The following is a 23,190-nucleotide window of genomic DNA, read 5'->3' as shown; positions in this document are numbered from 1 at the left end:
GACAGACAGGATGTAAGGACAGAATGCATTTCATTCAAGGCATGATATTATTTTAAGACTGTGCTTGTAACTACACTACAACAACTTGCTTAAAAGCCCAAAGCCTGGTTGAAAGCAGCAGCAGTGCTGGCATCCTTGGTGCCCAGCGCGGCAACCTGCGCCTTGGCAGCCTGGCACTGCGCCTTGGCCGCGGCGTTGGCGCCGCAGACGTTGGTGAGCTGGTCGCAGATGCGGTTGGTGATGATGTTGGGGTTCAGCGCGTCCTGCTGGCCCTGGGCCACCTTGGCGTCCGTAGGCAGGAAGGTGCCCTCGGTCGCCTTCCGGCCAGCGCGGCCGAGCTGGAAGTCCATAGTGGGTGTGCAGCTGCCAAAGTCGGCGGCTCCTCCAGCAGCATCACCCGCAGCAGCATCACCAGCAGTAGCACCGCCGTTGTTGTTGTTGTTGTTATTGTTTTGGTTGTTGTTGTTGTTATTCTGCTGCTGGTTGTTGTTTTGCTGGTTGCCATTGTTCTGGTTGTTCTGGTTGCCATTGTTCTGGTTGTTCTGGTTGCCATTGTTCTGGTTGTTCTGGTTGCCATTGTTCTGGTTGTTCTGCTGGTTGTTGTTATTGTTGTTGTTCTGGTTCTGACGAAGGACCAGTCCAGACTCTGAGTTGCTAGGGATAGCCAGAGCAGAGGTGGTGGCGGCCAGAGCGGCAATGAGGAAAACGTTGAACTTCATCTTGGCGATTGATCGGAAAGAAATGGGTATCTTGGATGGAAAGATTATAAGAGTAAAAAGCTTAGACGAGATCAACTCGTGTTAAGAATGAGATCAACTCTGAAGAAATGAAAGATTGTTTGGTTTGGGTCTGTTGGATGGCGGATGAGGATGGAAATTCGAGATGGGACGAAAAGCGTGAGCCGTCTTATTATATACCTCTGTCGCTCGAACATCTTAACTCTAATTCTTTGCCATGATGTTGATACTACGCTGCTTGCCACGATACCCCACATGGATCTGGTCGGATCAAACACCGGATGAGACATCGCGGCGTCGCGGCTGGGCGACTTGGCCCCCAGAATAGGTGCGCGAAGGTCCGGCACGTTGCATGGCCGTACCCGCAGTTCAGGGCACAGCGCTCCCTGACACGCGGTAAATCAGACGGGATGGCTGTTTTGGTGGCGTTCAAACGCCTGGGGTAGCCCGGCCGGGCAGCATCTCAAACCTGGGCGACGGGGATCCCCAGACTTGCGGACCCCGACCCGAAACAGGGGTTGTCGCATGTGGCTTGGAGGGCATTGCACGCGTCCGGCTTGCATACTTGCAACGAGCGTCAAATCTACGGTAAAGCGAGGGTCAAGACACGCATCCAAGCAATAGTGGATGCGAGCGTGATCAACAGCGGAAGGCTAGTCTCTGCCTGGGAATCTTTACGGGTCAAATGCCTCAAGCCCAGAGCGGTCACAGCATTCATACCCCAGGTGTAACGACCAAGCCAACAGGGGATTGTATGGCCCACCAGGTAAGACGAACACGGCCGCGTCATCGGGCAGACTTGCGGAGAGCTCCGGCGTATTATGTAACCACGACCAGCCTCCTTAGCCACCGCAGCAGTGGGAGCTACGATGAAGGACAAAGGCACATATAGAACGGACAATCTCCCAGGGAGATGGTGAATACCTTTGAACTACCGCGATTGATCTGAGTGTTATTCTCATACTTCACTTGGAACAGTCATTCAATTAATTTGAGCGTCGTGTCTCTCCTCAGAGCCACGAAAACCCAGACAACCCAAGGAGAGACAACACTTGAGTGTCAAAATTAGTACGACGGCTTGCCTACCTTGCGGAACCGCGAACCTCGGCACCCAGCCAGAGGATTGACCCCGGGGGCTGGATCGTGACACCTGTAGAGATACACAATTTGGTCTAGCATAAGCTGGGATATTTGTCATCGAAGAGCATTTCATTGGGACTCCCAAGTGCTGAGCTGCAGATCCAGCGCTATGGCTCATTGTTATCTCCAACGCATATGCGGCTTACCACAGTGGCTCGTGTGGAATGCCGTCCCTCAAGCAGAAGCTTTGCCCTGCGAGAAGTCCGTCTCAGCGACGCCTGCGGCGTGATTGTCCTGCCCGATGGCCCCATTCTGCCGTCCCGGGTCCACCTGAAGCAGGGCGCCTTCTTTCTCGTCGAAACTCTCGCGGCCCGCGGCGGCGGTGGCCGGGGAGTACAAGCTGGCCCGATCGCCCTCTGGACCGGTCGTGATGATGCTCGGGGCGCGACTGCCGCCGCCGCCGCCGCCGCCGCCCCCGGCCTCGATGTGAGGAGTGATCATACCGTCTGGATGGTTCGCAAAGGACACCGTGGATCGGTTGTCGAGGCCGGGGATGTGGGGAACCTCGGAGGCGTCGACGCGCTGGACGGCACCGGTGACGTTGCCCCGGACGTCGCGCAGGATCAGCGCCTCTGTGTCCCCGTCGTCCTGGCCCACGTTGGCAGTCTCGTAGTGGGATGCCTTGAGCGCCCAGTACACTGCGGCGGAGAGCATCGTGCCCACAAATGGGGCTGTGTAGTAGATCCACGTGGATTGGTCGAAAGAAGCAGCGATAACGTCGGGTCCTGGACGTTTGTTAGTCAAGCTCACGTGTGTGTTGACAATTTGTAAGTAAAATAACATACCGAGCGTGCGAGCAGGGTTGAGCGATCCGCCCGTGATGCCAGTGGCGAACATCTCGGCCAAGAACAGCGCGAGACCGATCCCGACGGGCGCTATGAACGTCGCCTTGTGCTTCTCGCCCGCCAGCATGTAAATGGCGAACATGAGCAACGAGGTGCAGAACATCTCAATGAAGAAGCCCTGCGCAAGCGATGCGTTGTCACCAAGCCTCGTCCGGGCATTGATGCCGCCCGGGATAACGAGCTGGGCAACGCCGGCCGCGGCGATGGCGGCGACGAACTGGACGACGAACAGAATCGCACCTCGGTACCAGGTGACGGCGCCGCAGAGGAACAAGCCCAGCGTGACGGCGGGGTTGAACAGGCCTCCCGAGACACGGAAGAAGACCCATGCGTTCACGGCCAAGGAGAATCTGTGGCACGATTAGCGGGTTTTCGTTATGCCATTGGGCCCAATTTGATATGGAAGAATATAACGCACCCAAAGCCAAGTGAAGAGTAGAGTAGCTGACTGCTGTCTAAAGTACCAGCAGTCTGGGTGCTGCCGTTCGCGCTCTGCGACAGCTGCTGCTGACCAGCCTGGGTAGCGACGCCGAAGGCAAAGAAGAGGAAGAGGAAAGTCCCGCAGAATTCCGCGACCGCCGCGATGACCTCGTTCTTGATGACCAGCCTCTTGCGGAGCTTGCCTACGCTGGCGTTGTCGGAGTGCAGCACGCCGGGCAGCTTGCTCTGGAGGCGAGCAGCTTCCCGCTTCCGCTTTCGGGCCTGGGCCATCTGCCACATGCGCTTGCTCGCGTGGTGGCCGTGATGGTGCTTCGTGTGCCCATTCTTCTGGTGGGCGCGACCCTCCTCGAGGGCCGCAGGCTCGGCATGTGAGATGGCTGGCATGTTGAGGGGCGATCGTCCGTGGATCGCACGTTGGGATCAATGAGTTTGCGGGGAAAGCAAAAAGCTTTGTCTGGAGCCGCGAGGCATAAGTTTATCTGATGTGGAATGTGTTCAGAAGAAAAGCAAATAGAATGCTTAGTGTCTTCCACCACCACAACCTCGATTACATCACCGCCAAATTCTTTCCGGCGTGTGAAGCAACACCAAACGACTCTTTGCGGTCTAGTTTAGTGTCTTGCTTGTGGAGCTTCTCCTTGCGTCTGGCGTCGCAGATGGCTCAGCCAGCATGCGGAAATCATATCGGGGAAACCTTCGCGCACGCGGTCCGGATCTAAGCAGTACCGGGCCCCAGGCGCGTCAATACTACGAAGGTACCTTTCCGCCCGATTGCATTTTCTCAGGTCCCCTAACTAGGCTCATGTCAGATCTAGCGTGCAGATACGAAGAGGCGCCGCCCCGGCTTAAACCTTATCGAGCCCAAGGGTCGTCCCAAAGGATCGAACACTAGACTATGTGGACCACAAGTCCTCCATTTACGTCATTGGCGTTGGATCATCTTACGTCATCTTTGAGCTTGTAGTGATCCTTTTGCATTCTCACATCCCATGTACGCATCATGGTGCCCACAGACATAATTCGGAGGATTCAGCCGCCACAGCGACACGCAATTAGTACCTAGTCGCCGCTGGCGCGATTCCCGCATCCGCGCGCCTCCGCGTGTTCCCCAAGCTCATTAGTTTCCAATTGCATTTGTGCATAACCGTTGGACGAGCGGCTCTCCGGCTCTATACTTCCCATAGCTGGAAGCTAGCCAAACCCCGAGTCAAACAGTAAGATGAGCGAATGTCACTACGACTGTGGCAGTGATCTGATCCTATGCTCCTGCTACAAAAGTACGTAGATCTGTGCGGCCGTTCTTTGCATTGACCAGAAAATCCGAGTGAGGGGAACTTAGGCCTTGTATTGATGTAAGCGTAGGGGTACAGCTGACTCCTCGATCTGGTCCGGCGGCCGAGAGTCTCTTACCGGATGCTGGTAGCTGCCTATGGATATATAGAAACGCAGTGCTTTAATGGCCCAGAACACCGAGGCAATCGTATTTCCGGCTTACGAAGCGGCATCACAAATAGTACAATATACTCCCGGTTTTCTGGCCTGCAGGCATACTATCCACACCGGTATGGGTATCTGGTTCGCCAGCTGAGCAAGGGAACAGTTGCCGCCCAGCAAGGAGTAGTGGCCGATGGATGTCCGCATGTCTCCTCAGAAGATATGTGGCCTCGTCGACCATAGAAACGTCAGGTGGTCACCTTGTTGGCAGCCCGCTGCCGTAAGTACGCTCGTAGTGAGTCTCGCTCGTCAATTGATCATCAACAAAATGCAACCCATGGCAAATACGGCAGGTCGTTGTCGAAACTCTCATGAGCAGATGTGAACGAGGAAGCGGGATGTGCCGGGTGCAATACCCGCTGCCGCGCAGCGATAGCATGGAGCCCGCGACTCGGCGGCTTGTCCTTGGGATACTTGCCACTCTGCAGGTCGAGACAGGACTGGCTGGATCCTCTTGTTTTTCTGATGGAGAGCTTGTGCTTGTGTTTTGATGACAAGCCGAGACCCTGACGAAGACGCAACCCACGTGTCGATGTCTAAGCTTTGCACCAGGCATGAGTGACAGAACCTTGTCATTCCCTGTCTGGACATGGTCATAGCTGTCAGTGGCCCCAACCAACGATCACCCAAAAGTCTCCGTTTGCCTGGGCCATGATTGAAAATCTCCGCCTCAAAACCCATGTATAAAGTTTTGTCGAATCCATGTAACAAATCTCCACCGGAAAAAAAACCCCCATGCGGAATGAAACCCAACGGCCCCGCCGCTGCAACCAAGGGCATCCATCGATGGTGGGTGGTGCGTGCGGTCGCATTCGGCGACAAAATTGCGCAACGTTGCCATTTCGTGTCCATGGAATTGCCTGCCTTTCGGCCAAAAGAAAAAAACCAATGCATGCGGCATGGCTTCCGAGGTTCATTAATTTTTGCATGGCCAAGATGTCAATGACTCGGCGACTCGTGGGGGATATCCGACGGGTAAGGAGCGGTGAGCGCAGCATCAGGGGTCAGAAACACCGAAGGCCCGGCTCTCGCAATCAAGACTTGGGCGCCTGACAGGTATCTAGCACACGGCTCTCCAATCAGAAAGGCTCGAAGGTGCGCCGCCGCAGGGCGTGCGATCGGCCTAGTGCGCTCCCAGCCGTCTGGGTCGAGACGATTGTGCCTGGTCGGCCGTCTGCAGAAGGAAAGGTTGCTAGGACGGCAAGTCGGCGAGGAATGGCCCCAAGGGTGTGGAGAGGATCCAAGCGGCTGGTTGGCAAGCAGCAGGGCCTGGTTCCAAGGCATGTAGGCAGTGGCGGGCCGGCACGTTGTAGAACGCCACAGGGGCCGGGCGCTTTTCTAGAAGCGAACTGGAGCGGGAGGAACCATTCCCTGTCCGGCAGGCACTAGCACGACGGAACCAGGATTGTGCGTCAGGTCCAAGGTTGAGCTGAGCCTGACTGTCTCGCAGCACGCACGTAAGCCAGGGGCGGCACCGGCACCACCACCAGCACCTGGCCCGTGTTTGCAAACTGTCTCGTGCGTGTGGTGTGCCGGCTGCTGGCTGCTGGCCTGGAGGGCTGAGGTGTCGTTTCGTCACGGGGGCCAAACCCATGGGAGAGGCGGCCGCCAAGGCGACAAGGCAGAGAGAGGCTCAGGGGTATTGACTAGTATTTACTAGTTACTCGATGCTGATCGCACGGCACAGAGGCAGCCGAGGGAACAGCAGCTGAAGTCCTCTGACGTGCCCGGCTAGGGCTCCCCGCCCCGTGGCTTATCGTTATTGAACCTTATTGGCGTCCATGGATGTCCCGTCGAGCTGACGAGCTCAGCCTGTCTTGCCTTGCCTGCGTCCGACTGACTGCTCGCGGACTGGAGGACCCCAGCACGGGCAGCCCGACTCCGGACTCGCTCCCCTGGCGCTCGCCTGGCCCATTCCAGCGGCCTGCCCACACGGCACGCACGACATTCAAAAAGGGCCCCTCCTCACTTGCCTATGCAGCCGTCCTCTCTGCTGCCTCGGTCTGTCCTTCTCGAAGGTTTCTCCCGCCATCACGTCACATCACGTCCCGGCGCTTCCTCCTCGTTTTGCAGCAGACCCATCTCTCGGCCACCTGTGCTCTCCCACTCACTCCATCGAATCCGCCCCGGGACCCGTCCACCAGGCCCGGCCCGTCTCCATTCCCGTGTCCGTCGCAACGCCGCCGTCTCCACCACGGGCAGCAGCACGGGGCGTGTGCGCCGACTCGACGCAACGACATTGCACCGCAACCGCTTCGCTTTGGAACACACACACACACAAAAGGGCACTCTCCTTCTTGCTCTCCAACCACAACACGGCTTTGTGGACCCCCCGTCCTTGGGCCTCACCATACCAGAAGCACTCCTGCCGCAGATCTCTCGCCCCGCCCCGCCATCACGCGCGCGATGGAGGACAAAGGCCTCAGTGGCCCGGGCATCTTCTGGGCCGCCTCGCGGCTCCGCAAGCCCGACCAGCTCGCCTGGCCGGCCTTTGTGAAGTGGTACGACACCGAGATGATCCCGCAGCTCCTGGGCCTCAGGAGCATCAACACCGTCTTCCGCGCCGTGGCCGCCGAGCCGCTCGAGCGGCCCAACCTCGCCATCCTGGCCACCGACGACCTCGCGATATTCGACAGCGACGAGTTCAAGTCCCTCCCCGCGTACACGACGCAGCTGACGCCCCAGTCCGGGGGTTACTGGGACCTGATTGACTTTGAGGCGCGGTGGTACAGCCTGATTGATGTGTTTGATCATGCCAAGAAGCCTTTGTGTGAGTATAGAAAAGAAAACCACTCCTGTTCCCTGTTTTTTTTCTCTGTTTGTACGCAAGGTTTTGTTACTGGATCGGGATCCACCTGCTGACCTGGCCTGGATGTTACAGCCGAGACCAAGTCGTTCCTCGCAGTAGGATGGGATATCACCGGTGACATTACACCCGAGTTCGTCGACAAGTGGTGGACGAAGGACGTAAGTCTTTGTGACTGACAAACACACACACAAATACACCGGTCGCCCCATTGCTCAGCAAGGAACAGCCCTCCTCCCTCCCTCCCTCCCTGCATCGAGGAAACAGTGCTGACTTTTCCTACCCCAAAACAGCACTGCCAGCAGCTCGCCCAGCTCCCCGGGTTCGTGCGCACGACGCGGTTCAAGGCGCAGACGTCGTGGTGGAGCGCGGGCAACGGGGCGTCGCTGCCGTGTCCGGACTTCTTTGAGATTATCGAGTACGAGACGCCCGACGTGGACACGATGTCGATTGTCGAGCACCCGGACATGTCGGATGAGGCGCACGAGGTCATGGCCGAGATCATGGGGGCGTGCAGCTTCGAGTTTGGGACCTGGCGGGTGGAGAAGGCATGGGCCGGCGGGCGGGATGTCATGTTCCACCAGCAGGACTGAAAGTTGAAGCCCGAGGTTGAAAGTCGAAGTCGAGGGTTGCAAGCGGAATGGGCGGGAGCGGTGGGGCCGCATGCACGGGGTTGCATTTTTATGCGTCATGCGTCATGGGCCTTTTCTTTCGGGGTTCCTCCCGGGAACTTTTTATTTTTGTATTTGTCGGTTCTCTCTGTGCGCAATGTAACGGTATGGCGGCCGGGGACTTTACGGGACTTGCCGGCTGGTCGGGGGTCAGGATCATGCGCCGGCACTGGGATGGAGGCTTCGAGATGAAGACAAGATACCCACGAGCGAGACTTTGGTGGACATGAACAAAGAGCTCTCACCCTTTTGAAAACATGCCCGTTTTTGTCCGGCTGGGCAGTGTCTGTGAGGATCTGCTGGGTTGCGGACACATGTGGAAACCCTTGGTGGCAGGAGCAGGCAAACTGGGTCGCAGCAGATGGGGATGGTATAGTATGTCTCAGGTGGCTGTTCTCTGATCCAAGGCTACCCATGGGGGGTATCGAGAGAACGGTAGTATAGTCGATCGAGACGACTGGGGAGTGTCCAGTGATACTTGTTGGTGATGGATGCAGCCCTGGTGCCTGCACCAAACTTTGAAGTACGTGCCTCTGTCCTGTGCCGCGTGGTGCCGCCTGTGGCCACCTGCCCTGCCGGCCGCCTTGTGGGATGGTGGTGGTGCCTGAGGCGTAGGGCTGCCTGGCAGGCATCCACCGACCGTGCGAACCCCCCAACCCCACCACCGCACCCGCGCTGCTCTTGCCCGCCCGGTTGCTTGGCACGCTCGCGCGGGAACGTCATCACCATCTTTTTGCGCCGCGCCTCTCCCGCATAATATCAAGCAAAAGCGCATATCACCACCCCAGGCCGCCAGCCAGAGTCTGCAGCTTGCTCGGGATCACATCGAGCCCGCCAGCACCAACCATCACCACCCGCTCCGTTGCACGAGCCTGCCACCCGCCCGCACGAACGCATCAGCTTTCCCCGCCCCCTCCAGTCCTGCCCAGCCCACCTCGGCCACGCGCGGCACGGCGGACCAGACCAACCTGCCTGCGTGACGTCTGACATTGCCTCCCGGCGGCTCCGCCAAGACCGGCGCTTCCGGCCGGCCCTCTCTCTCATCTGAGCCCGTGTCCTCGCTGCCGCTGCCATCGCCGCGCCTGCTCGGGCTCCGTCTCGGCCCCGTCCGGCCCACGAGGGCGTCAGTGACCATGCAGCCTTCTCCCACCGACCACGACGACGACGGCTCCAGCCCGGGTCAGACCCACGCCTCCGGTGCCGGCGCCGGCTCCAAGCCCCAGCGCGTCCTCGCCTGCCTCCTCTGCCAGCAGCGCAAGGTCAAGTGCGACCGCCGCTTCCCCTGTGCCAACTGCACCCGCTCCGGCGCCCAGTGTGTCCCGGCCACCCTCCTGCCGCGCCAGCGCAGGCGCCGCTTCCCCGAGCGCGAGCTGCTCGACCGCCTGCGCCATTACGAGCAGCTCCTCAGAGATCACAACATCGACTTTGAGCCCCTCCACAAGCCCAACCCGCCACTGGGCAAGGACCTCGCTGGCCTGACGGGCCAAGACCAAAGCCATCATGATGAGCATTCCACACAGGCCCAGTCACCAAATAGCAGTGACAAGCCTGAGACAGATTATCGGGCAAAGTATGTACTCTTTTCCTGCTATGAGAGCACCTGTGTGTGCTCCTGAGCCGTGGCTGACATTATTGCGCAGAGACATATGGGATGCCATGGGCCACCCGGTAAGTCACCCTCGTATATACCCTACAGCTCGAGTTCAAGGATCACTCCCTAACGTTTGACAGGCTGTCGATCACGACTCCGATGACAGCGAGACCGCCATCGAGGCCGCTGGTGTGCGCAAGCTCTGGGACCGCATCTATTCGCAGACGGACCACATGCTTTTCGGCACCCGCGTCGAACCTGTTGACCTCTCACCTCTCCACCCGGGCCCGGCCGAGATCTTCCGCCTCTGGCAGACGTACATGGACAACGTCAACCCCCTTCTCGCCGTCACTCATACGCCGTCACTGCAGACACGAATCATCGAGGCCGCCGGCCACGTCGCGTCCATCGACCCCGTCACCGAGGCCCTCATGTTCAGCATATACGCCATGGCTATCATCAGCCTGACGCCCCAGGAGTGCGTGACGTATTTCGTCGCGTCAAAGCAGGATCTGCTGCTGCGGTATCATTTTGGATGCCAGCAGGCGCTGATGAACTGCGGAATACTCAAGACGACGAGTCGTGACGCCCTTACAGCGTACTACTTGTACCTGGTGAGTCGTATTCCCACGCGCGTTGCGTGAAGAGAACGTCATACTGATGAAAACTCGATAGGTATCACTGGCTGGCACAACGCACCCACAGACAATATATTCGCTGCTAGCCATCGCCATCCGCCTCGCGAAGCGGCTTGGCATGGACAACGAAGCCAGCCTGGCCAAGGAGACCCCCTTCGAGGCCGAGATGCGGCGCAAGCTGTGGTGGTCTCTCGTGCTCTTTGACTCGCGCGCGGCCGAGAAGACGGACAACAAGAACTCGCAGCTCAACCCGTCCTGGGACTGTCGGATACCGCTCAACCTCAGCGACACGGACCTGCGGCCAGAATCGAAAGAGCTGCAGCCCGTGCGCGGCCGCAGCACGGAGGCCGTGTTTAGCGTCATCCGCGCCGAGCTGGGCGACTACCTTCGGCACGCAAGTTATCACCTCGACTTCTCGGCAGCTTCGCTGCGGCCCATCGCGCGCCCGAGCAGCCTTGACCTCGAGGGGCTGCAGCGCCACCTGGAAGAGCGCTATCTCCAATACTTTGACCAGACCAACCCGCTCCACCACCTCGCCAAGTGGACGGCCTACTCGTACATAGCCCGGTTTGGCCTGTGGCGCCAGTTCGCGGCCTTTGCCGACCCGAACGGCAAGCGCCCGTCAGCATCGGACTGGGACGCGGCCATCGTCCACGCCATAGGCATGCTCGAGGCCGACAAGCAGCTAATGACGTCTCCGCTGACCAAGCGCTACCACTGGTTCCTGGGCTTCTACTTCCCCTTGCCGGCATTCCTCATCATCGCCAAGAGCCTGAGGGTGCGGCCCTTGTCCCCGCACGCGAGCCGCGCGTGGGAGGCCATGAGCGACAACTTTGCCGTGCGCCTGCAGACCGTGTTCCGGCAGGAGGTCGCGCCGTTCATGAAGCTCTTCAACCCGCTGTTCCCGGCCTGGGACGCCTGCGTCAAGGCCCATGCCAATGCCAACATCGGGACCACCTCGCAGATGCCGCTGCCCGCCCCGCCCCGGATCCTCGGCTACATCCGCGAGATCCGGGCTTCGGATCCGACTTACCACAGCAACAATAGCGGGAGCACGACGAGCAACACGTCCACGTCGTCGCCGGCATTCTACACCGAGACCGAGGTCTCCTCACTCAACGACGACGAGATGATCCTCACGCCGGACCTGTTCAACCCGACGCTCTCGATGCCGATCATGCATAGCTGGTTTGGTGGCGGCGTGGGCTTGTTTGACGAGTTTAACGGCGGCGGCGGCGGCGGTGGCAGCGACGAAATCATGGGGATGAGCTGGTCCTCCCCGACGCCGCCTTCCGCGAACATTGCTGCCTCTTCTACTACCCCTTCTACGGCTGGGAGAACAGGCACATCGGCTACCACAGCCGCGGGGAGTCTCTCACCTCCTCAGCCGCAGGTCTCCGCGACGGCATCGCCGCCCATGGGCGGGCCGATGGCAAATTGGTTCGCCCCGCTGCCCGCGGCGTCATCGTCAATGGCCAGCATGATGCCAGGACCCGGACCCGGACGGGGCCAGCACAATGTCGTTGTGCCGGACCACAAGGCGCTCGAGACGCTGAACTTGGACAACATCGACTGGGATAGTCTTGGTGCTGCTCCTGCTGGGGGAGGAGGAGGAGGAGGAGGGGGGCGCTAGCTGTGATCTTCCTGCCTCCTGGCTATGGGAACTGCGATTTCATTTGCTTCTGGGGTTTACCCTTTTGTTTTCTGTAACAATAGTGATTGAGCGAAACACAACACCCCTCTGGGCTTTTCAGCGGCCCTGCTTTTGCTTCTTTTCGCACTCTTGTACATATCAGAGCGGAAGATGCGAATGGGCGATGGCGCAGGGGCAGGAAGAGCAGCCTAGGAATAGCATCTAGTATATATGAAATCATATACGACTTGCCACTCTTCCCCTCCCCTCGCAACACTCCAGCCGCTGTATCAGAAGAAAAACATGTGACTAAATAAAACGGGCTGATTATCTCTCTGCCCAGCGTTCCGAAGATAGGACATTTTGGCCGAGGGGGCCGGGACTCAGTCCGAACTCGTAGGCGGAGTTACTGGCCAATCAAACCTCGGTGGTGGTCCCGGAACCACTGTGGTTTTCCGTTTGGATTGATGACCAAGCATTTCTAATTCACCTTGCTCAGCAACACACCTGTGGACAGCGCGGCGGATCGGGGCGACTGGGTTGCGGCTTAATAATAACGACAGCCCTACGCAACCCACGTAGAACAGCTGGTAGGGTTCCCCCACCCGCAGCCCCGGCGCTTACCCCTCGGGGCCGCCCAGACCTGAGAGAGTTGCGGCGGGAAAGTTACTGATACCGATTGCAGGAGGCCAGGGCTGGAAAGGGACAAAGAGTGCGCGCGCGAGAGGTGGGGACAGTCACGCAATCCCCTCCCTGCACGGTGCTTACCGTGCCTTAAGGCCCAGCAGGGTTGGCCGTTAATGAGGGGGTGGGTTCAAGTTGATGATTTATAGGGTATCGCGTCCGCCCGCTTCTTTTTAAAAAAAAAAAAAGACTAGTGTCAACTGATGCTCACGACTAGCAAGCTTTTTCGCCTGAAATCTAGTTCTTCAGAAATTCGTGCTCAATTCCGGACAAGTCTAAACCTCGTCTCACCGCAGACTGACAGACGGACGCTCTGGGATCACCTCCTTCCTTTGAGACTGAGGTCTTAGTGGGCAAGGAAGGAAGGAAGGAGTTTAGCTTATCGAAACTCCTGAGCGGCCCTTACTTCTCGAGACGCGAAAAGCGCAGGGTCATCGTGAACCTCCCACCTTTCTATCCTTCTTGCCGTGGCTCGTAGCTCACAGCAACAAAAGTCGAGGGAACAATGGCAGTCACAACAACAACAACAGATGCTACTACTACAGAAACAGCGCCCCTGCCGATCCTGATCGCCGGCGCCGGCCTGGCATCGCTGCTCCTCGCGCAGGCCCTCCGCGGAGCCGGGATCCCGTTCCTGATCTACGAGCGCGACGCGTCCGTTTCGTTCCGCGCCCAGGGCTACCGGCTGCGGCTGTCGAGGGAGGGGCTCGCCGCCATCGAGTCCGTCCTGGAGCCCGAGCACTGGAAGTTGTTCTGGGATACCTGTGGCAAGACGAACGCTCCCAAGGGGGCCAAGGCGGCCGGGTTCACGGTCATCGACGCCCTCACGGGTGAGGAGCTGCCTTCCCTGGATGTTGGTGGTGGTGGTGGGGAACCGGGATCCGTCACCGGCGCGGCGTCGGGTTCCGAGACAGACTCCTCGGCGGCAACAACACCACCATCCGGCAACAAGAGCAGTGGGGAGATTCTGCTGTCGCGCGACGGCAAGATCGTGGGGATATCCCGCGGCGACATGCGCCGGCTCTTCATGCAGGGCTGCGAGACCAACATCCAGTGGTCACACACGGTCACGGGGTACGAGCACTCGACCTCACCTGCTGGGACTACTGCTGGAGTGCGCGCCATCTTTGCCGACGGAACCAGGTCCGTCCTGGGCAGCATGCTGATCGGCGGCGAGGGCATCTACTCCAAGACGGCGAAGCAGGTATCCGGCGGCAGGCTCAAGGTGTACGACACGGGGGCCCGGGGCATCCACGGGCAGGCGCCGACCACGGCGTTCAAGTCCCTGGGCGAGGGCGTGTGGGCGCTCCGGGACGAGTCGCACCCGAAAGGCGGTGTCTTCATGATCACCAACGTGCGCGCGGGAGACATGGACGACCCGAGCCTCAACTTTGGCTGGACCATGGGCGCGGTCCCGGGGGTCATCAACCCGCCCGGCGACAACTTCTCCGTCATCGGCCAGCCCGCGGCCGACGTGGCCCGGGACCTCGCGAAGAACTGGCACCCAAGGGTGCGGCCGCTCGTGGACCAGATGATCGACTCCGAGGCCGCGTTCTGGAAAATCACCTGCTCGACGCCCTCGGGGGTCCCCGAGTGGGAGAATGACGAGCGGGTCACTGTCATCGGGGACGCGGTGCACAGCATGACCCCTGCTGGGGGAAACGGCGCCAACACCGCGCTGAGGGACTCTGCGCTGCTGGGCGGCATGATAGCCAAGGCCGGCGGCTGGAGGCAGGGCTTGACGAGGGAGTATGAGGAGATCATGAGGGTCTACGGGAGCGAGGAGGTCCACAAGAGCTATTCGAGTGCCGCGAAGCAGTGGGGCGTCAATATTGACGAGCATAGTCTTCAGGTGGGTTAGGAAAGGTTATAGAGTGTGTGTCGGCGTATAGAGAGGAACCCTGGGCCTTGCAAGCAGCATGCATAAGCTGTTGTGACTATCAAGCCGGGATTGAGCCACTGGAACACCTAGGGCATGCATGGTCCCATATTGTCTATCCTCCAGTTTGGCTTCATTTTCGCGTATGACCGACTTGATAGCTTAACCCCTCACTCAGAGGCTTCCATACCCTGTTCATCGGAGTCTTGCCCGGGCTGACGGTGGCTAGCACAGGCTGGGAATAGACTCTACCTAGGTACGAGCAAGCTAGAGCCCAAGGCATAGAGAGTTCTGGCTGCTCAGTTGAACCGCAGCCGGGATCCACCCCCTCACGTCAGCCCTACTGATTGGCGCTGTCCCTGACCACCCACGGGTCGGCCATAGCCCTTTTGGGCCAGATTTGGGCTCGAACCTCTTCTCTGGGGCAGGCGGGTGCAAAGTTTGTACTAAATAACGTCCAGCTCCAGCATGCCGGAGCAAGAAAGGTTTAAGAATTTCAACTCGAAGCAGACATTCCACATTTCAGATCGCCGGCTGGATACAAAGAGGTCAATGGCCCTTGCTTTTTATGCCCAGGGGACCCTGCGCTTGTTGGCCAGCCGGGTACGGCAAGCCCCAAACCCAGATCAAGTGCGAGGCTGGTTGGGGATTAGCTGGGACGAGCGAGGAGCGAGGAGCGAGCATTATTATTAGCAGCGGATGACTTTGACTCCACCTCGAGGTGCGCCAATGCGGCAAGGGACGACATCAACGACCAACCAGCTTTTATCAGCCCGAAGTGGCTTTGTTTGCTTCGGGTCGCGCCCCGCCAATCTGATTATATCAGGCCCATTTCCTGCCTCTTTAGCTCTTAATTCCATGCTCTCTTGAGTTATTTGCCAGCTCCTCCTCTCCTCCATCACAAGCCAGGTTCAGTTCGCCTCATTGACTACAACACCACGATGGCATCTCCTTCATCGTCTCTGCTTGCCAATACATCCAGCAATGCCGTCAGCGGCCTGTTGGGCAGCGCGGCCCAGCTTCTCAACATCCTAGGGATCAACAACTCATCTCACAACTCTGGCGGTGAAGGTGGACAACTGCTTGTCACGAGCCTCGCGAGTGCCTCCGCCATCGCCGTCGTCCTCGCGTTGCTCGTCCACCGTCTCAGCACCCCGCGCCTCGATCCGCGCGAGCCGCCGCTCCTCAAGCCCACCATCCCGCTCGTCGGCCACATCATCGGCCTGATCCGGAACGGCGTCGACTTCTTCGTAACGCTCCAGCCCGCTTCGGCCAGCAGCACAGGGGCACGGCCACCACTGGCCATCGCCACCTTGCCCATGCTCAGCGGCAAGTCCTATGCTCTGTGGTCCCCGACGCTCGTCCAGCAGGCTCTGCGGCACAAGAACCTCACCTTTGACGAGCTGAGCATCAGTTTCGCCGCGCGCATGTTTGGCGCCACCAAGGAGTCCACCGACATATTGCGCAGCCACGTCGGCTCCGAGGACCACAACCTCACCGAACAGGTCATGGCCGCCATCAAGCCCGCCATGATGGGGCAGAATCTCTTGAGGATGAACCTCAGCGCGCTGAACTACGTGGCCGACCAGCTGAATGCAGTCGGGGACGGCGAGCTCAACGTGGACAACGTGTACATGTGGCTGAGAGAGTTGATGACCATGGCCACAGCAGAGGTGAGTCGCTACGGTCGTTCCCAAACCCCCCTATCAAATGCTTGCGAAGACATTTGGCTGACCATTGTCTTACGGTCGGTAGGGCTTGTACGGACACCAGAACCCACTCCGCGAACAGCCCGAGCTCAGCCATCACCTCTGGTACGTCCCCCTATACGATCTGTTTTAGCCGCTGACGCCATCCCACCGCCAAGTGCTAGTTGCACACACACACACACACACACACACACACACACCTCCGCGCGACGTCCCCCTCCCTCGCAGCAGCACAGACTAACCACAAGCCGCCGGCAGGGAGTTCGAGGGCAACCTCCTGCCGCTCTTTCTGGGCGTGCTGCCCAGCGTCATCGCGCGGACGGCCACGCAGAGCCGCGAGATCGTGCAGGCGGCCCTGATCAAGTTCTACGGCGAGCGGCGCGACGAGGCCGACGACGTGGCCGCCATCACCAAGATCCGCGCCCACTGGTCGCGCGAGGCCGGCATGACCAACGACGACCTCAGCCGGCTCGAGGCCGCGCTGCCCTTTGTCGCCACGACCAACACGATCCCCACGCTGTTCTGGTTCTTTGTCAACATCTGGCTGCGGCCGGACCTGGTGGCCAAGCTGCGGGCCGAGGTCGCGCCGCTGGTCGAGTTCATCGAGGCCTCTCCCTCGGATCATCAGAGAAAGAAGGATACGGTTTACAAGAGAAAGGCAGTCTTGGACATTGGCAGGCTGGAGCATGACCTGCCCTTGATGGTCAGCTGCTACCGCGAGTCCATCCGCCTGGCCAACCAGGGCGTGGGCAACCGCTACGTCATGAAGGACGCAGTCCTCACCGACCACGACGGCACGCAGTACCTACTCAAGCAGGGCACCTTTGCCATGTGGGCCTCCAAGTCCCTCCACTACTCCCCGAGCATCTGGGGCGCCGACGCCGACGAGTTCGTGCCCGACCGGTTCGTGCCCGCGGCCCAGGCCGCCGAGGACGGCTCGACGCGAGGGCTGTCGCCGGCGCAGGAGAAGCAGCGCAAGCTCGCGTACATCCCGTTTGGCGGCGGCAGGCACCTGTGTCCCGGCCGGAACTTTGCCTTTGCGGAGAACCTGGGCTTCATGGCCAGCCTGGTCATGGGGTTTGAGGTCGAGGGCCTGGACGAGGGCAAGTACCAGATGGGGACTTCGAAGATGGGCGAGGCGGTCTGTAAGCCGGCGCCTGGCAAGCAGGCTGGGCCGATCCGGTTGACGCGGAGGGCCGGTTGGGAGGACGTCGAGTGGGGGTTCAGGTGCTGAGTTTGTATGCCCCAGGGAGAAGCCACGAGCAAGTAACCGGCAGAAGTGGTTAGCCTGTTGGGGTTGCTCAAGGTGACCGGGGCTTGGCGCAGCCCTTGACAGGTATGCCCAGTCCAGTCAACTTATCAGAAGGCTGGTGTCGCAGGAAGCAGACGTGGACTTAATATGGAGTTACTGAACACACTCAATTTTTGGCTGGATAGCCCCTTGTCCAGTGGCGCCTGACGTCAGCAGCGCGCGCACTAGTTGCCTGCAGCACGTGCGGTGCTGGCCCCGAAGCCCGGCATTGTTGTCAGCACTAGCATTCCCGGTCTTCGCTTGCGGGGGAGGTGCCTGGCCAACCAGGGGCGCGAGGTTACCGATAGGGCGAGGGAGGACCCCGAAGACGAATATCAGGTGGAGTGGCACACAAATGAGCGAATAGGAACTGCAGAGAGAGCCCGGACTATCGACCAGACGCCTGGAGACCGGGGACTAGGCTACGTGCGCGTACCCAGTCGAGCCAGTCAAAGCCTGCCCTTCCCACGTCCCCTGAGCGTAGCCCTTGCCTCTAAAGGCCGGTGGGGACAGCAGACTTCAACGGGGCTTCAGCCGCCTCCCAATATAGCTAGCTAGCTGTGTCGCCTAACCGGCCGAACACGGCCGAATCTTTGTTTTATTGTAATGACTCTGTGCCGCCGTCCCGCTGGAGAGACCCGACGCTTGTTCATTCTCCGCGACAACTCGACCGCCAGGACCTGACCACGACACAACATAGCAACATGGTCCTGTTTGACGATCCCGCGGTGGCCCTACCCCTCGTGGGCGTTGCTGCCGCCACCGCCATCGCGTACCTTGGCTCCCGCGTGTACGCCCGGCGCCGCTTCTACCGCGACCTGCCGGGCCCGCCGCACTCGATGCTCTGGGGTCATCTGAAGCTGATTGGCGACTACACGTCGCGGATGCCCCCGGGCGGCTTCCTCCAGCAGGCCCTCACGCAGATGAAGCACGACTATGGCCTGCCCGACGTCTTCTACCTCGACATGTGGCCTATCCTGAACGGCATCATATGTCTTACCGGCGCCGACGCTGTCGCGTACCCGACTACTGCCAACGTCTGGGGCCAGCCCGACTTCCTCCCGAGCTTCTACAAAGACATCACAGGGCCGACCTTTATCGAGATTAACAATGGGCCCTTCTGGAAGGATCTGCACCAGCGGATGGCGCCCTCCCTCACGCCCACCGCCATCAAGCCCTACTTCCCCGCCCTCGTGACTGCGGCTGTCGCCCTGCGCGACGACCTCGCACGGCACTCCGGCCCTGACGCCGCGGCGATCCGCTTCCAGGATGCCATTGGGCGGTTTCCGTTCCAGATTCTCAGCCAGGTCACGCTGGGCCCTGACGGGCTCAGCGAGGACTTGTACCAGGAGGCCATGCGGCTCGTGGAGCTGCACGCCCGGGCGCAGGTCCCGGGCGCGCTGATACTGCCGTGGAAGCGGCGGGGTCACAAGCGCGAGCTCGGGGCCTGTGTGGGCAAGATCCACGCCGAGGCGCTCAGGCAGGCGCGCGCTCGCTTCGAGGAGCTGCAGGCCGACAAGGCGGCCGCGACGTCGCGGTTCCTGGACCGCATGCTGCTGCCGAGGGTGCAGCAGGGCCTGCCGCTCGACGCGGCGCTCGAGGAGATGTGTGTGGCAAAGTAAGTTCCGCTTGTTGTTTCCCTGGTGCGCCGAGGATTTTATGGTTTTTATGGCCGGGGTTGTGCTGATATCTTGCGTCATGTCAAAACAGCATCACGGGGCTCATCATCGCCGGATATGGCACCACGACAGACACAACCACTGTATGTGCATCTCACCCGTCCTCTACTCGCCCGGAAAAGACTGTGGAAGACGAAGATAGTTGTGGCTAATTTGGAATCGCACCCCAGTACATCTGGCTGCTCCTGCAAGCCCACCCCGAGATCCTGGAGAAGCTCCGCGCCGAGCACGACCGTGTATTTGGCAAGGACCTGGATACGACGGTCGCAAAGCTACTCAAGGATCCAGGCCTGCTCAACAGCTTGCCCTACACCACGGCCGTCATCCAGGAGACCCTCCGCCTGTTCCCCATCGCCTTTAGTGTCCGGCAGGCGCCGCCCGAGCTGTACGTTGGCCAGCTTTTTCCAATGCTCTCTCTTCCCCTCTCTCTACGGGCTTGTGCCAGAAATTAGAATAGCCATTTGCGTTCCAGCCCTGAAAAAGATAAATCAAAGCAGTGGTATCCCACGGACTAACACGCGCTCACGGCACTTTCTGCCTAGGAAATCCATCACCATCAACAATCAAGAATACCCGCTCCTCCCGGACCACATTGCCGGCATCATCTCGCACGCGGCGCACTACAACGAGGAGTACTTCCCCGAGCCCGCCCGGTTCCTGCCGGACCGCTTCCTCGACGAGGAGGCCCTCGCCAGGCAGCCCCGCCACGCGTACCGCCCGTTCGAGCGCGGGCCCCGGGCGTGCATCGGCCAGGCCCTCGCCATGGACGAGATGAAGGTGCAGCTCCTGGTGCTGGCGCGGTCGTTTGACATGGAGCTCCAGCGTGACGAGACTGCCTTTTCCAGGTCAACGAGAGGGGAGCGCGGCGCCGGCGGCGGGGAGGGGTCGAAACCTGAGGAAGAATCGCCGGCGCCGGCGTTTGCGCACGCTGCTGACCTCGAGCGGATGCTGGGGAAGCACTTCTTTCAAGTCTCGGCGTTCACGGCTACGCCGGCGGGGCCGGTTATGATGAAGATTCGGCCTAGGGAAAAGAAGGAGTAATGGCATCGTAGGATGTATAGATATGGTGTATGAGAAGCTCTAACACGGATACCAGCGCACTCTCAAGTATACTGGGCACCCGCTTGTACGTGTTTGATATACAGACCATCACCCCGGCAGCTTACGCTTGGGGAACATGAAATAGATGCCAATCAGGCCTGGAGCGGACACATTTGCTTGTTGCTTGCATGAGTGGATGCTCAAGATCTTGGGTAGCTGTGATGGCAGCTACAACATTCCTATCCCAGCCCTCTGAGCCAGGTGATGCAGAGAATAAAAGTGAGCGTCGAAGGTGGTCCTGGTCTTCCTGTTGTAGCACGGCCAACCAAAATGCGGGAACGCTAGATATACACATATGGGGTGCTGACGCATTGATGTGCTGACGGGCCAGGGATTCGTCTTGGCAGGTGAGAGCGCCATCTTGCGGGGCTGACGTCGGCAGAGAGGCAGCATGCTCTGATTCGCTTGATAGCAGTAGCGATAGCAGGGAGAATTGACGAGACTTCCGGGAAGCCCGAGTTGAACCTCTTGCGCCATCCAATACATAACTCCGCGCGCCGCCTGCAGCTGGCAGAGGCTCTGGGTCTACGCAGAGACCCTCGCCTTGACACGACAGGCTGCAACGGCGCGAAGCATCCGAGTTTTTATCTCGAAAGTGACCCGTCTAGATACGGAAGAGCAAGCAGGGATCTCAATCCTTTCGAAAATGGAGTTGGCGCATCGAATCTCGTTAGAACAAGCTTCGTTCATGCACTTCCCTCGCCTGCCCCTCGAGCTTCGCCAGCAGATCTGGCGCGAGGCCCTTTCGCTGGAGCTGAGCGCAGCATTCCATGACGGAACCCCTGACCGTGAGGAACATGGCAGCACGCAAAGCTCGATCGGCGCAGGGTTATGCAACATGGCGAACGAGGGCGGCAGAGGAAAGATGCGCAGCACAAGACGACCCGCGCTCTTCGCGTATAAGCCGGGCCTGTACGTCCCGCGCAGGATCGTGCCCTCGGACCCGGAGTACCTCCACGGGCCTGACCACGAGCTCGAGGGCGATCTTTCGCTCGAGTTTCGCCATGATCTGCTGGACGATGCGCACCTCGGTGGCCGCAGTATAGTTTGGAGGCTGATGTGGACCTCCCGTGGGGCCAGGGATGTCGTACTGGCGGAGTCTTGTGGTGGCGGTGGTGGCAGCGCTGGTGGTAGGAGGCGCCAGGGGTTGCTCGCGCAGCATGGGGTCGTGCGGAGGCCCGCGCAGTGCCACGACGAGTACCACCTCATCGCTTGCCGGGGCTGTGACGCTGCCTGGCAGATGCTACCAGGCTGTCAGCGGCTGAGTGATAGCGACCTTGACGACAACGGCTGGACAGAGATGACAAAGAAACTGCAGGATCAGCACCATGGGTGGAGGCAACTCGAGGCAAGTCTCGTCAGTGACCACGGTACACCCAACGAAGACGGCACGCCATTCGAGGTACAACTGGAAGGGGCTGAGGGTATTCTGCGGGACCACGTGCTCGAGTTTCAGCGTGCTGAGCAGCGGCACCGGCCGGAGCGCGAATGTTGTCTTCACCACCGTCGTTGTTCAGAGCACGATGGGGGCAACAACCGCGACGATAACGATGGCAGCCTAGACCGTGTCCATGGACGCAATCGCCCGATGGTATTTTGCCGCCCTTTCGATCCGGACGTAGACGTCATGCTCGTCTCAGCCGCCGTATGGGAGCTCGTCGTGGCCGAGCCGGGACTCCGGCCCTTCCTGCCCGACCTGTTTGGCTTCTGTATGAGGGGCTGTCAAGACTCGATCAGCAGGCTCGCCGTCCCTGTGGACTTTCTGAGGGTGCTTATGCACGACGACAAGCTATGGTGGCTCTTCGAAGAGCAAGGCGTGGGCGTGACGCAGCTTTACGTGATTATGAACGCTGAAGCCGCCGTCCACCATGAGGCTGAAAAAACGGATCGGAAATCACGCGACCACGACAAGTGTATGTGGCGACATCGGCCGCGGTGGGAGCTTGAGGACGTCTGGACGCACTCGACCGCCGCTTCTACCGCTGCTGCTATTATCGACAGTGGCGGAGACCCTCAGGACATTCCGTCACTTCAGCCATATTTGTGGGAGGGTGAAAGCGGCAATCGCGAAGCTCAGGAGACGAGTGTTGTCGCTGATGGCGAGATCCTAGTTCCACACCCTGGATATCGAGCTTTGTCGAGAAGCAGTGCGCGATCGTCTCGGCATATGGAGGGCCAGATTCGTAATGTCGGTCGTACGATGCCACCTGGGAGCGAGACTATCGACCTAAGATGTCCATTCGCACGGTTGGCTCGTGACCTGGACTTCCCACTCAACCCGCCCGGTGGGAGGTTTCGTGAATATGATTTACCGCCGGCCTTTGAGATAAGCCTTGTCAATATCGTCCGGGCTTAATCCTATAATGAGTATCATCTTGAAGCAATAAGAGAAGACCGTTGTCGCCTGCGGCAGCGCGATGCTAGTCAGATGCCCCGGCTACAGAGCATCATGGAGGAAGTGTGAGGGATCAACTTGGTGTCCGCGTGTATTGCAAAGCCTACATAGAGAACACGACACGGTCTCAGTTTCGATGCTTCAGCTTATCGCGCCTTTGTGGAGGGACGTCGCGGTCAAAATGGACAGCGGCTCGGTGGGAGCACTGCTGGGTAGAACAGTGCTCGCAGCGCCTTCTCGGCTGCTACTTCGGTGCAGTAGCCGGATTTGCCACGCAGCACAGCAATGATGCCACACCGGCACGCGGCATTGTCCCAGCCCATGGCGCGTGGTGGGAGAACAGGCTGTCAGCTGAGTAACGGTGGAGAAGGGACAACAGATGCAATCGGCAAAGGCACCAGCTTAACGAGCGCCAAGTTCGACAGACAGCGGAGCAGCAGAAGCATCACCAACAGC

General features: G+C 59.7%; 8 protein-coding genes across 8 annotated transcripts; 6 read left to right on the top strand and 2 right to left on the bottom strand.

Moving 5' to 3' along the window:
• Positions 1–25: 25 nt before the first annotated feature.
• B0I36DRAFT_338393 (uncharacterized protein) lies at positions 26–859 on the bottom strand. Its single transcript, XM_046155749.1, has one exon. It carries the CDS (start codon positions 717–719, stop codon positions 90–92), a length of 630 nt encoding a protein of 209 aa, XP_046005168.1. The 5' UTR covers positions 720–859; the 3' UTR covers positions 26–89.
• Positions 860–2,051: 1,192 nt separating this feature from the next.
• On the bottom strand, positions 2,052–3,433 carry B0I36DRAFT_255119 (aquaporin-like protein; the record flags this gene model as incomplete). Its single annotated transcript, XM_046150855.1, has 3 exons — positions 2,052–2,602; positions 2,663–3,072; positions 3,141–3,433. 3 exons carry the CDS (start codon positions 3,431–3,433, stop codon positions 2,052–2,054), a joined length of 1,254 nt encoding a protein of 417 aa, XP_046005167.1.
• Positions 3,434–7,063: 3,630 nt separating this feature from the next.
• Positions 7,064–8,056, top strand: B0I36DRAFT_369181 (uncharacterized protein; the record flags this gene model as incomplete). The annotated part of the gene is made up of 3 exons (XM_046159733.1): positions 7,064–7,427; positions 7,539–7,624; positions 7,757–8,056. 3 exons carry the CDS (start codon positions 7,064–7,066, stop codon positions 8,054–8,056), a joined length of 750 nt encoding a protein of 249 aa, XP_046005166.1.
• Positions 8,057–8,811: 755 nt separating this feature from the next.
• B0I36DRAFT_299089 (uncharacterized protein) lies at positions 8,812–12,256 on the top strand. The gene is made up of 4 exons (XM_046151971.1): positions 8,812–9,704; positions 9,775–9,802; positions 9,866–10,339; positions 10,401–12,256. The coding sequence occupies exons 1-4, from the start codon at positions 9,268–9,270 to the stop codon at positions 11,994–11,996; spliced, it is 2,535 nt and encodes an 844-aa protein (XP_046005165.1). The 5' UTR covers positions 8,812–9,267; the 3' UTR covers positions 11,997–12,256.
• Positions 12,257–12,874: 618 nt separating this feature from the next.
• B0I36DRAFT_338387 (FAD-binding domain protein) lies at positions 12,875–14,859 on the top strand. The gene has a single exon (XM_046155748.1). It carries the CDS (start codon positions 13,186–13,188, stop codon positions 14,539–14,541), a length of 1,356 nt encoding a protein of 451 aa, XP_046005164.1. The 5' UTR covers positions 12,875–13,185; the 3' UTR covers positions 14,542–14,859.
• A 641-nt stretch (positions 14,860–15,500) lies between these two features.
• On the top strand, positions 15,501–17,502 carry B0I36DRAFT_378031 (cytochrome P450; the record flags this gene model as incomplete). Its single annotated transcript, XM_046160626.1, has 3 exons — positions 15,501–16,232; positions 16,315–16,373; positions 16,527–17,502. 3 exons carry the CDS (start codon positions 15,501–15,503, stop codon positions 17,500–17,502), a joined length of 1,767 nt encoding a protein of 588 aa, XP_046005163.1.
• Positions 17,503–18,185: 683 nt separating this feature from the next.
• B0I36DRAFT_48601 (cytochrome P450) lies at positions 18,186–20,447 on the top strand. The gene is made up of 4 exons (XM_046162941.1): positions 18,186–19,177; positions 19,270–19,321; positions 19,409–19,623; positions 19,781–20,447. The coding sequence occupies exons 1-4, from the start codon at positions 18,264–18,266 to the stop codon at positions 20,277–20,279; spliced, it is 1,680 nt and encodes a 559-aa protein (XP_046005162.1). The 5' UTR covers positions 18,186–18,263; the 3' UTR covers positions 20,280–20,447.
• Positions 20,448–22,130: 1,683 nt separating this feature from the next.
• Positions 22,131–22,847, top strand: B0I36DRAFT_338382 (uncharacterized protein). Its single transcript, XM_046155747.1, has one exon. The coding sequence runs from the start codon at positions 22,183–22,185 to the stop codon at positions 22,693–22,695; it is 513 nt and encodes a 170-aa protein (XP_046005161.1). The 5' UTR covers positions 22,131–22,182; the 3' UTR covers positions 22,696–22,847.
• Positions 22,848–23,190: the final 343 nt, after the last annotated feature.

The sequence above is a fragment of the Microdochium trichocladiopsis genome, assembly GCF_020744255.1.
Source record: "Microdochium trichocladiopsis strain MPI-CAGE-CH-0230 chromosome Unknown B0I36scaffold_13, whole genome shotgun sequence".
NCBI classification, from domain to species: domain Eukaryota; kingdom Fungi; phylum Ascomycota; class Sordariomycetes; order Xylariales; family Microdochiaceae; genus Microdochium; species Microdochium trichocladiopsis.
The sequence above is the reverse complement of the archived record's forward strand: the minus strand, read 5'-3'. Positions and strand labels throughout refer to the sequence as shown.

Coding starts and splice junctions, on each gene's coding strand:
- B0I36DRAFT_338393 (XM_046155749.1), bottom strand. CDS start 719: ATGAAGTTCAACGTTTTCCTCATTGCCGCTCTGGCCGCCACCACCTCT.
- B0I36DRAFT_299089 (XM_046151971.1), top strand. CDS start 9,268: ATGCAGCCTTCTCCCACCGACCACGACGACGACGGCTCCAGCCCGGGT. Junction 9,803..9,865: donor GGGATGCCATGGGCCACCCG/GTAAGTCACCCT, acceptor AACGTTTGACAG/GCTGTCGATCACGACTCCGA. Junction 10,340..10,400: donor CAGCGTACTACTTGTACCTG/GTGAGTCGTATT, acceptor AAAACTCGATAG/GTATCACTGGCTGGCACAAC.
- B0I36DRAFT_338387 (XM_046155748.1), top strand. CDS start 13,186: ATGGCAGTCACAACAACAACAACAGATGCTACTACTACAGAAACAGCG.
- B0I36DRAFT_48601 (XM_046162941.1), top strand. CDS start 18,264: ATGGTCCTGTTTGACGATCCCGCGGTGGCCCTACCCCTCGTGGGCGTT. Junction 19,322..19,408: donor CCACGACAGACACAACCACT/GTATGTGCATCT, acceptor ATCGCACCCCAG/TACATCTGGCTGCTCCTGCA. Junction 19,624..19,780: donor CGGCAGGCGCCGCCCGAGCT/GTACGTTGGCCA, acceptor CTTTCTGCCTAG/GAAATCCATCACCATCAACA.
- B0I36DRAFT_338382 (XM_046155747.1), top strand. CDS start 22,183: ATGAACGCTGAAGCCGCCGTCCACCATGAGGCTGAAAAAACGGATCGG.